This window comes from Barbus barbus (genome assembly GCF_936440315.1).
Source record: "Barbus barbus genome assembly, chromosome: 28".
Lineage (NCBI taxonomy): Eukaryota > Metazoa > Chordata > Actinopteri > Cypriniformes > Cyprinidae > Barbus > Barbus barbus.
The window spans coordinates 29078960-29091750 of NC_136756.1; the positions used below are offsets into that span (position 1 = coordinate 29078960).

The following is a 12791-nucleotide window of genomic DNA, read 5'->3' on the forward strand; positions in this document are numbered from 1 at the left end:
AATTCAAGTAGCTGCTAGTGGCAATATTTAACTCTGACTCTAAGTGTTTCTGTTTTTCTGACTGTTTTCTGTTTTTTTTTGTTGTAAGGTATGAAATAGTAACGCCTCTAATATATGCTTGTAGATTCCTAGGTAATAGATAGAAATATCTTAAACTCTGAATTAAAGTGTGAAAGAAATGTATCATCTTTGAGTAATAAATGATTAAATCTTCAACTTCTGACAGGTCTAAGAAACCCCTTCACACAAACATCTAGTACCACTGTCGCATGATCAGAGACGATAATATCTATGTTGCAGCGTGAGACTGCATGCATTATTATTATGTCTTAGGAGCAAAGTAGTAGTCGATCCTAGAGGGACAATTATGTGGGTGAGAGAAACAGTGCTTTATATGAGAGCCTCTACCTGTCATCAACACATCAAAATGTGCAACAAACACAACAGGACAAAAACATTTAGCTATAAACTGAAATGTGTACTTTCTCTCTCTCTCTCTCTCTCTCACTCACTCTCTCTCTCTCTCTCTCTCTCTCTCACTCTCTCACTCTCTCACTCACTCACTCACTCACTCACTCACTCACTCACTCACTCACTCACTCACTCACTCACTCACTCACTCACTCACTCACTCACTCACACACACACACACACACACACACACACACACACACACACACACACACACACATAGGTTGCACACATCTTTTTTAAAAATATATAGAACAATTTATTTTATTTGGAGGAATTTGTCTCTTTTATCAGATTTACCAATTGTTATAACATCTCTAGCACTTTCCTTAGTTTCTGAGAGTCAAGGCCAAGTTAAAGGGTTACTCCACCCCAAAATGAAAATGTTGTCATTAATCACTTAACCCCATCTCATTCCAAACCCATAAAAGCTTCGTTCATCTTCGGAACACAATTTAAGATATTTTGGATGAAAACCGGGAGGCTTGTGTCTGTCCCATTGACTGCCAAGTAAGCAACACTGTCAAGGCCCAGAAAAGCATGAAAGACATCGTCAAAATAGTCAACATCTGCCATCAGTGGTTCAATCTGAATATTATGAAGCGACAAGAACACTTTTTGTGCACAAAGAAAACAAAATATCAACTTCATTCAACTTGTTCTTCTCCTCCATGGCCGCTGACGCCCTGGAGCTCACGTCTCCGAAAACATTAAAGCTAATTTTCAAATAGACGTTATCCTCATTTACAAACCTCATATTTGAAGTCCAAACAAGTACATTTTTGCCTAAAATGCTCTTAAAACTATGTTCCTACTACATTCATAGATTTGAGGACCAGAAAGAACTGTTGTATAAATAATAAATAACTGATATTCTTACTGCTGAACTTTTACTTTACTGCTGAAGCTTTGGTTTGTATATTTTTGGAATGGTATATTTCAAAAATGTCATGTACACTAAATAAAATTTTTTTTTTTTGCAATTATTTGTAAAATAAAAGCAATTATTTGCATGAATTAATGTGATTTGCTTCTTTGTTCTTATTTTTAATAATAAAAATACAATAAAAAAATATATGGTGAATTTTTTTTATATTGTCGGCAAATATTTTTGTTGTGGAATGGATTTTGACCTCATATGATCTAATGTAAGGGCTTGTAATATCGCGGTTTGACCAGTGTGATTCAGTTCTCCTGGATTCAGTCCTGTAGAGGAAAACACGCCGCTGATGAGAATATGACTGTGTCCGAAGGCTTAGGCAGCTGACCCTATCAGACCAGGACTTTGCAGGCAGCGTTTATGCACATAGGTACCTCCTGAAATGGATTTCGGGCAGACTTCTGAGGCAGCATAATTTTAATGAGTTAAAAGTTTAATGACCTAAAGTGATAGTTTGCATAGATTACAGCTTGTTCAGGGCTGTTTTGATTTTTGTAACACTATAAGGTATTTTAAAGGGTTAGTTCACCCAAAAATGAAAATTCTGTTAGTTACTCAACTTCATGTCATTCCTAACCCGTAAGACAAATTTGGAACACAAATTAAGATAATTTTGATTAAATCCGAGAGCTCTCTGACCCTCCAGCAACACAACTGCAATGTTCCCAGGTCCAGAGATGTATCAAGGACATCTGTAAAATAGTCCATGTGACATCAGCGGTTCAACTGTAGTTCCACGAAGCTACGAGAATACTGTTTGTGCCCAAAGAAAACAAAAATAATGGCTTTATTCAACAATTCTTCTCCTCCTCATATCATGAATAAAGTATTATTTTAGTTTTCTTTGCGCACAAAAAGTATTCTCGTAGCTTCTGAGAGCTCTCAGATTCCGTCAAAAATATCTTAAATTGTGTTCTGAAGATGAACGAAGGTCTTACGGGTTTGAAACGAAATGAGGGTGAGTAATTAATGACAGAATTTTCATTTTTTGGGTGAACTAACCCTTTAAGTGTGTTTCACATTCTTTCTTGGAAAAGAAAACATCACTACAACTTCTGAATGTGACCATCAGTGTTTTAGCATTACATAAAAAACAATGTCACAAATAAAAAAATAAAAATAATAATAATAATTAAATTAAATAAGAACAAAACAAAAACAAAGATACAAATGAAAAAAAAACAGTGCTTTAACTTTCAGGCAACGATATATGGTTTATCTTCTTATTATAATTTTCATTATAATAAAGTATATTTAATACACTGCTAATAGACATAACCTTTATCACTGCATAGAATACTATGAAATAATAGGTTGCAAACCAACTTGAAAGCATTTACTTCCATGAAGTTGACAGACGTCATGATGTAATGCTGATGTTGTGCAGTAGATGGCAGTATGGACCTTTAGGTGGGTTTGCCAAAGACCATTAAAAGGAAAAGAAGATGCTCAAATGTGCAGTGTTGCCAGTTTGTGGAGTTTTTACCAAATTTAACAACTTTTTTGTTGTTGCTGTGACTATTAAGGAGCTATCTTAGCATATATACCTTCCTCCACACCACCAACCTCTCTGCCAGTTTCATTTAGACATACCTATGGTCTCTAAAAATGGCTCAACACAAAAAATGCTTCTGGAGATCATAAGAGTGGCTCAATTACACTAAGGCATGAGGAATCGACCAATTTCGACTCAAATAACCCAATTCATTGCCTTCTTTCAAGCAGCTGGTGGGTCCTTTCAGGTTTCAAACTTATAACTTCCTGGATCCTATCTGTGACTGTAACTTCTTGGTAGTCTAAAAATAAAAAATACATTTAAAGTAACATTGTTGTGTGTTTTTATTTATTTAAATGATTGCGTGTGACACTTCTCTAGTGCCATCTAGTTTGCAGTGGTTGTATATAATTTCTCTGAGTGCCAACTTAAAAGGGACTTGCAGAAATGCCAGCAGAAACTACAACTGTTGAAAAATGACTTATTAAAACAGAAGAGAGGAAGATCCATAAAACTGTTTTTACATTTTTACAGTTATTTGCAATTTTGTTGTTGTTGTAAATGATGTATGTGTAGGCCAAATCATATTCTTGTTCTTTAAATATGCTATATTGCAGTTTTCCAGACATAGAGCACTGCAGTTATATAAATTTGAAGTGAGCATCTTGACTGCAATTTTTTGCTTTTTAATGTGACTGTGTATAAAACACTTGGCAGAATCTGGGCAGAGCCTTGATCAGAGTTCTGAGTCTCTGAATTTGATTTGTTATTTCACACGTTGGTTCACTTAAATGTCCCTTCTTGGTTACTCCATGCAATGAAATCACAGGGCAACACCGTCAGCAGCGGCTATTTACACTAAGTGCATATAACGTCTGCACCTTTTTAAAAGAATCGCGACACAAGACTTCAACTCAGCCACAAGATTCTGGATCTGACCAAAATGCATCAGTCTTCCAAATCCTCCTATTAAAAAGATGATTAATGTTCTCTCAATACCTCCAAGGAGTAGGAGCTGCTGTCAATTTCAATTCAATTTTCAATTCAATTTCAATTCTATGGACACACCCAGCACTTGGGCTGTTTTCAGCCAACAGTTGGGCTAAATGTTTAACCCAACCTTCTGGGTCGAGTGTTGTAATGTTTTATACTCAACTTAATCATTCATAATATCACATATTATATTAAAATTGCTGATCAAGATTATGGTATAAGGTGGTGCATTAATCAGTCTTGTTTTGATTTGTTGTCAGGTTGGGTGATCAAATTTTGGCTTTGTTTGCTGTGTTTTATAATTTTAGACTGTAAGTGTTGGATTTGTAAAGCACTTTGGCCAGCGTCTGATGTTTTTAAATGTGCTACATAAATAAAACAAAATAAAATAATATTGTAGATTTGTTTTGTTATCTGGACACTTGTTGTTTAAGGACGCACCAAAGTAGCTTCATCAGTTCATGACCTTTACGGCAAAAAGATCCTTAATATAACTTTACTGAACTAATTCTTAACTAAACACCAAACATAGACTGTTTCATCACTTACAAACCAGCTTTATCAGTTGATGACGGCCATCGACCCAAAAGAGCCATTAAATACGCTTTTAATGAACTACTAATAACTGAACATGGAGCTTTAGACAAGAATCAAGAGAAAGAGAGGAGAGATATTCATTGGCAGTGAGTGAAAGAGGAGGAGAGAGAAGAGAAGACGAGGACTGATGCTGATTCTCTCAGTAGATGCTGCAGCTCTCTGGAGAAGAAATCGCCTCCCGTTAGTGATCTACAATTCAAGATCCATCATCTGAAATCATCCAGCTTCACGGTGAGTGACATTTCATGAATCTGATCACATCTGAGAGCACATGCATTCATTTGTACATTAAATATATGAAACAATTGTATTCATATCTTAATAGTGACATTTTCAGTTGTATATAAAGGTTTTGTCTTTAATAACTGTTTTATTATTTTATATTTTGTAAAAATGAAATTTAGTGGTGGAATGGATGTTGCTTATAGGTAAAACATAAGCGTTCAGATCGATAAATATCATAGAATTATGTATCAGGGATTTCCGCTATTTTATTTCTAATTTTTATTTAGTTTAACTTCATGTACTAAAATGACCAAAACTAAAATAAAAATTTATAAACAATATATAGATATTTAAAAAACAAAAGACAATTTAAAAAAATCATAATTAACTCAAATGAAAACACAAAATATGAAAATAAAGAATAATTATTTTAAATATGAATTATATTAATAAAAACTCTTCAAGAAATCTTGATGACGATGATGATGATGGTGTGCATTTTACTTTATTTTTCTCAGACTTTCTCCAGGCTGTTTGTTGAGATGTCTGTAATGGGAATATCTTGAGAAACACAACGATGGAAAACAGCACCTCAATGCATCTGGACAGAAACTCCAGTGATGGTCAAACTCTGAGCACGATGCCGGAGAACTCTCTGGAGATCCAGGTGGTCACCATCTCTCTGTCTCTGCTCATCTGCGGTGTGGGGATCGCTGGGAACGTCATGGTGGTTCTGGTGGTGATCCGCAGCAAACACATGATGACCGCCACCAACTGCTACCTGGTGAGTTTAGCCATGGCCGATCTGACCGTGCTTTTGGCCGCAGGTTTACCGAACATCTCCGAAGTCATGGCTTCGTGGATCTACGGCTATGCTGGCTGCGTTTGCATCACTTACCTGCAGTACCTGGGCATCAACGTCTCCTCCTGCTCCATCACAGCCTTCACCATCGAGCGCTACATCGCCATCTGCCACTCCATCAAAGCCCAGCTCATCTGCACTGTATCCAGAGCCAAGAAGATCATCGCCTGTGTCTGGATCTTCACCTCTCTCTACTGCATCATGTGGTTCTTCCTCGTGGACACTAATGAGACGGTTTATTCTAACGGCGTCGTGGTCCGCTGCGGCTATCGGGTGTCCAGGAACCTCTATATGCCCATCTACTTCCTGGACTTCACTCTGTTTTATGTGGTTCCTCTCGTCGTGGCTTTGGTTCTGTATGGTCTGATCGCCAGGATCTTGTTTCGAGACCCGCTGCTGTCTAATCTGTCCGAGCACAGGCTCTCTGTCCATCAGGGCCGGCGGCAGAGCTCTGTGAAAGTGTCCTGTAGAGCAGCATCATCCAGAAAACAGGTGTGCTCTGTCTGTCAATGTACATTCTAGAAAATATGAAGAAACAAACAAACAAAAAAATGTCATATACGTCTATGCAATTCATTTAAAATATAAAGAAAATTGATTAAAAAAAGCATATTTCCATTTTTCTCTAAGTAGCAACTTCTGTCTGTATTGAAGCAATCTCTATTGTATAATGCATTGTAGAAATAAAGCTGACTTGACTTGTTTTGCAGGTCACAAAGATGCTGGCGGTGGTGGTGGTTCTGTTTGCTCTCCTCTGGATGCCGTATCGGACTCTAGTGGTAGTGAATTCGTTCATGGATCCGCCGTATCTCAACACCTGGTTCCTGCTCTTCTGCCGCATGTGCATTTACACCAACAGCGCCGTCAACCCCATCATCTACAACGCCATGTCGCAGAAGTTTCGCGCTGCCTTTAAGAGGCTCTGCGACTGTAAACGCAGGTCAGACCAGAGCCGAGCAGGCAAATGCACTGTAAGTGTTTACTACAGCGTCATAAAAGACTTCTCCAGTGAAAACAGTATGAAGAAACACAGCAGTTTGAAAACAGACACGTTTAGTCCTGCTTGATCTGGAAACATTAAAGGAATAGTTCAGTCAAAAATGAAAAAGTGCTGAAAATGTGCTCGTCCTCAGGCCATCCAAGATCAGTATGAGTTTGTTTCTTCATCAGGTTTGTATAAATGTGTCTCTGCATCAGTGTCTCAGCAATGGAGTCTCTGCAGTGAATGGGTGCCGTCAGAATGAGAGTCCAAACAGCTGATTAAAACATCACAATAACTTCAAACCATTGCTTCTAAATATGGGTCCATAATCCATAATAACACTTCCTCCAGTGAAAAAGTGCATCTCCTGTTGTCTCTCGCATCAAAATCCAGCCACAGATTTGTTTAGAGCTGTTTTGGCTTGTAAACGTTCCTGATTCAGACCAAACCACTTTATCACTAAACCTTAAAAATGTCTTGTTTCAGCTTTTGTCCTCTCAAGATGTTAACTGGAGTGGTGTGGATTATTGTGATGTTTTTATCAGCTGTTTGGACTCTCATTCTGACGGCACCCATTCACTGTAGAGCATCCATTGCTGAGCAGCTGATATGATGCTACATTTCTCCAAACTCATCCTAATTTTAGATTACATGAAGGTGAGGACATTTTCGAATAGTTTTAGGTGAACTATTCCTTTAATATCAGGAGTCTCTAATTAATGAAAAAGTGATAAATGATGCAGTTCTTGAATGATTTGGCTAAAAGTGCTCCGAAATTAAACTAAAAGTTTACTCAGAAATTTACTTTAATTTCACTAAAATTTTTTTTGAAATGTTACATTTTGAGGTAAATATATATATATATATATATATATATATATATATATATATATATATATATATACCCTAATAACCTTTATTTTCTTTACAAATTAGAAAAATAATTTTTAGTGTATATATTTCTGTATAAAGACCGATGGTGTCACGATAATATTAGTTTAATACTTGTTTTTGGCATATAAATGATGTTCACTGAGTACAGATCCATAGAAACACTGTAAATTTGTATTGTGAGAAATAACTCAATTATTCAACACTTTGTGTGTCCGCATACTTATGTTATGTTAAATAAAGTATAAGTAGGAATAAAATACTCAAAGGGACCGTATAAAGAGGGACCAAACTTTTATTCAACTTCTAAAATAATAATTGTGAAATTATAAGAACATACTGTAACGTTCAGAACTCAAAACTGTCTCTCCAGACCAAAAAATAAAACCTTAAAAGTCCTTTTATGGTTCTCACAGTGAAGTATAGAAGATCAGAACTGGTCGTACAGTAAATTATGTTTTTGAACTGTGAGGAGGATGTATTGAGTTGTACATGCAATGTTTTTTAATGCTCTAATAAACTTTAAGAAACTTTTAATCCTTCATGATATGAACCTTTTATCAATTATTATAATTGATAATTGATTATAATTACTAAAACTTTAATGAAAACAAAAACTGATCATATAAAAATAAATTCAATCTATTAATAAAACCCTATGACAGTATCTCAGGGGTACTGAAATTAGTCTCTGATATTCTGGTCTGTAGATATGGCTGTTTATTGAATTTGCTCTTCAGTCTCTCTTTTGTTGTATCTGATGGGGAAACGTTATTGAACACTGTAATTTTCATCTAAATGTACTGATATAATTAAAAAAATGTTGAAAATAAATTTAGCCTGTGCTTCATATCCGCTTGTGTCCTCTACCTGTTTTCATCTGTCATTCTGCTTCATTGTAGGTTTTCATTCGTGACAGTCGCCAGGTAAAAATAGCCGTTTCATCATTTCCAGTGGGAATAAAAGCACACGTGTGTCTCACCAGCCACCGTTTCTGATCAAACACATCCACAGGTCATATTTCTCTGACCTGAATCTCTGTCAGTGTCTGTTATTTCCACTTTGACTCACCGTCTTCTTCTGTTGTATTTATAGTTGTTTTGTTCACTTGATTTTTAGCTATTTTAGTTTATGCTTTCATTTTTTTACTCACTGTTTCAGATTCTGTCATGCTCTTGATGTCACAAATAACACTCTTCTTTACCCAGAATTCACCTTTTACTCTTTACTTGCACTAAATATTTCAAAGGTTGCAACAGTCAAACTCAAGCTTGGTAAACACCGAACAAATTCCATTGATCTTTTCTTCCTCCATGGGTATCTCAGAAAAAAAGTGTACAGTACTGTTCAGAAGTTTGGGGTCGATAAGTTTGTTTTTGATAGAAGCCTCTTCTGCACCAAGGCTGCATTTATTTGACCAAAAATAGAGTAATAAATGTCAAATATTATTACACTTTGAATGAATCATTTTCTATTTGAATATCTGTTAAAATGTAATTTATTTCTGTGATCAAAGCTGTATTTTCAGCATCATTACTCAAGTCTTCAGTGTCACGTGATCCTTCAGAAATCATTCTAAATGATGTTTTATTAACAAGGTTCGAGAGGAGCACGATCAGGTAATCAACTAATTTGGCGCAGGTGCAACTCGTTTAGCTAACTATCCTAACGAGCACAATGCATATAAATATGCAGCATGCCTACCTCTGTCCAATGACAGTTTTCCGGCCTTCAGCTTCATTTGTCTGCCAAAAATGTCTGAACTCGAGCTCTTCCCGTCTGACAACGAGCTGGACGCTCCACCGCAAGCCACTCGCTCTAAGGCACAGCTTGGACAAGCCTCCGGCTCAAAGGCACCCCCTTCAACAACTTGATTATACTGATGTATGTATAAGTGACCACAAGCTTCTCACGTTCTCTCTGATTCCTGCTTCCCTGCAGACTGTGAAAGAGTGTGTTATCTGTTTTAGGAACATCTGTGATATTGAGTTTGACCATCTTAGTCTTACTATTGGTGACTTACCGGTTGTGTCCTCTGTTGACCAGTATAATGCTGTTTTTACTTGTATTCTGGATGAGATTGCCCCTTTAAAAAAATGTTTCTTTCAAGAGATCAGCTCCATGGTATACATCTGAGTTACATCGAATGAAGGCTAAAGGCAGGCAGTTTGAGCGGATATACAAAAAATCTGGTCTAACAGTTCATAAATCAATATTTGATCAGCATCAGATTGAATATCACGCTCTCAAATCTGCAAAAATGGCATACTATTCTACAATTATTAGTAGTGACATCTCTAATCCCAGAGTCCTGTTTAGAACAGTCAACAATCTTATTAAACCTTCTAGTAACATTAACTGTTCCACTACCGAGCAGTGTAATGAGTTTCTCAATTACTTTTCATCTAAAATTGTAATCGAGAAATCAACGGTTACGGCCCCATGATCTTCCTTCCAACCCTTCTATCCCATCTAAATCCCAGTTCACTTTGTTCACAGCAGTCCATCTACTTACCCCACCAAATACTGCTGCTCTGGAACCACCTCCTGTACCTAACACCATCAGATCTCAGATCCTCGCAGGTGCGGACATTGATCTCTCATCTCTCCTCTCTCCTCGCTGTCTTATGGCGGAGCTCATGTTTACACGTACCATAAACTATTTTCAGCCAAATGTGCAGTACATGTTTGCAAGAAAGGCCACCCCTCGAAAGCGAACTCTTCCGAACCCTCCCACCTGTGTTCGTGATTTGGACTGTTCCAGTGAAAACCAAGACAGTATTGAGGCTGGATGTGTAGATGTTTATAGTTAATAAGTTTAATCAGTTAGAAGTGCCCCGTTTAAGGATTGTGTGGATATATGTGTTTCAGAAATGTATTTCAGAAATGTTTCAGAAATTCAGAGCGCTGGCTCCGGAGGCGGACCCATCGCCAACCCCAGTACCTCACTATTCGCAACTCATATTCCCTTAACTCATCCCTTAAAACCTCTCCTAGACGCGTCTCTTGATTCTATCCTCCAAGCAGTTTCATTTAGAACTATCCAGTCCACTATACAGCATGGAGATGTTACAAAACATTTCACCTCTCCTATAACCTGCCATTTCCAGATTTTTCTCTCCTTGCAATTACGGCATTTATTTCCTACCTCAATTCTGTTAAGAACCTCCAAGCCGGATCGTTTAAAGGTTACTTAAGTGGTGTTCAATTTTTTCACAAACTAATTTACGGCTTCCCCTCCCCCGAAATAAATAATTCTCAAACTTCTCTCTTCTAATCAGATGAATTCATCGCTCTCAACCGTCTAGCCCGGATTCCAGACAACCTATAACTCTGGACATCCTTACAAAATGCATCCAAATTCTCCGCACAGGGTACCATTCTATCCATACCGCATGTAACCTCAATGCCATGTTTTTACTGGCTTTCTTGCTCAGAAATCACAATAACCACTAAATTCAACCCCAAACTCCATCCGACCATCTCTGATTTGTCCATAATCGATAGCGAAACTATCGCTTACTTTATTAAGCAAAGTAAGACAGACCAAGAAAGGAATGGCCACTTCATATATAACCACCACTAACCACCCCGTTACACGTTTTTGGTTCCAAAAACACTTAAAACTCAAGCAGGCTTAACCGCAGGACATTTTTCCAGCCAGTCATTTCGCATCGGAGCAGCAACTACAGCAGCTCAAAAAGGCCTCTCTCAGAATCAGATTTAGACCCTGGGTCGATGGTCATCAGACGCTTTCAAAAGTTACATTAGGTATAATCAACTCCACCTAAAGGAAGCCCATTTAGCCCTGATCCGTAAAAAAAAAAGGAGGTTCTCCTTTTCAATAAGTCAGCTCCTTGGTCGCAGTAAGAGTCCTCCAGCTGTTATTTTGAATTTCATGGCTTTTTCAGCATCGGACAGGGCTCTCCCCTCCGGTGCAGCAGAGCCGCAGCTCCCTTCGCATGCAGCAAGGGTCCCTCCATCAATTGTGTCCCTTTTCTTATTCAGTGTCGGATGGGGCTCCCTTTCCGGTGCAGCAGACCTATGACTCCCTTCGGTCGCAGGGTGGACACTCCGTCCGACGTTTCGAGTTGTGCTGCATGCTCGGTGGCGGACGGGGATCTCCCTACCGGTGCAGCAGAGCTGCTGGCTCCCTTCGGTTGTAATAGGAGCCCTTCTTCCAGCACGCCTTGTATTCAGCCACAAGGGGGACTCTCCCTTCCGTTGCAGCAGAGCCGCAGCTCCCTTCGGACGCAGTGAGGTTGTCCCTCATTTGATATCTGCCATCGTGCTCCTCTCTAGTGGCATGTAGGGCTCGCCAGTCTGACGCCACAAGCCTCAGCTCCCATCATGCACTGCATGAGCTCTCTGGTTGGCCTGCCTCCTTTTTCATTTGCAAATTTTAACCAATATCTCTTCACAGCATGCATATTTTGGTGGGCAACTAAAATTTCTGCTCTCTGGCTGCTGTCCCATGCCTTTTAAGCTTCTTTTGGGGAGTTCTCTGGGTTCAGGCCATATTCCGGGCTCGGAGCGCTCCCCTAGGACAGCACGCCAAAATATGCCTATTTGCTATCAGATTAGATTTCAACATGCTGATTTGCTGCTCAAGAAACATTTCTGATTATTAGCAAAGTTGAAAGCAGTTGTGCTGCCCAATATTTTTGTGAAAATGGTGATGCATTTTATTTTTCAGGATTCACAGATGCTTTTGTTACATTGTACATGCCTTTAATGTCACTTTTGATCAATTTAATTCATCCTTGATGAATAATAAAAGTATTAATCCAAAATAAAACAAACTTACTAACCCTAAACTGATTACTCAGTGTAGATATTCAGTAGATGCATGCCTAATTTTGGTTTATTTATATTTTACAGTTATATTTATACATTAAGCAGATACTTTTATTCAAAATGACTTACAAAAACAATTCATAAAACGCACACACACACACCCACACACACAGACAAAGAGAGAGCTACTTTGTTTAAAGTCCACATGCAATCAAAACTGACCCTATTTGCTTTAATCAAAGTCTAATAATTTGCTCCTCTGAAATTACAGTTCAAGAATGGCTGGTTGTGTGTGTGTGTGTAAGAGCGATGTCAGTTTGACAATCAGCACACGTTACACCTGCAGAAGAGCACTAATAAACCTCGGTCCTGTCAGCCGTCTCATAGCAACCGCATCCTCACGCCATTATGATGGAACCATTAAAGAGCAAAACAAAGAGACCCAAACAGAAACTCAGAGGAGCTGCATTGAAAGACACCAGGATGTTAATGGAGAACAACAATTAAGTGCAAGATGATAATGAAGATGATTCTGTAA

The 12791-nt window shown here is 38.1% G+C and overlaps 2 protein-coding genes across 2 annotated transcripts in view; both read left to right on the plus strand.

Annotated features, from left to right (window-relative positions):
• The window catches only part of LOC306848635 (synaptic plasticity regulator PANTS-like), an 806624-nt gene that overhangs the window by 460406 nt on the left and 333427 nt on the right, over nucleotides 1–12791 (plus strand). The gene's annotated exons all lie outside the window — the stretch shown is intronic.
• LOC306848836 (thyrotropin-releasing hormone receptor-like) lies at nucleotides 5362–6650 on the plus strand (the record flags this gene model as incomplete). The annotated part of the gene is made up of 2 exons (XM_079383586.1): nucleotides 5362–6075; nucleotides 6294–6650. 2 exons carry the CDS (start codon nucleotides 5362–5364, stop codon nucleotides 6648–6650), a joined length of 1071 nt encoding a protein of 356 aa, XP_079239712.1.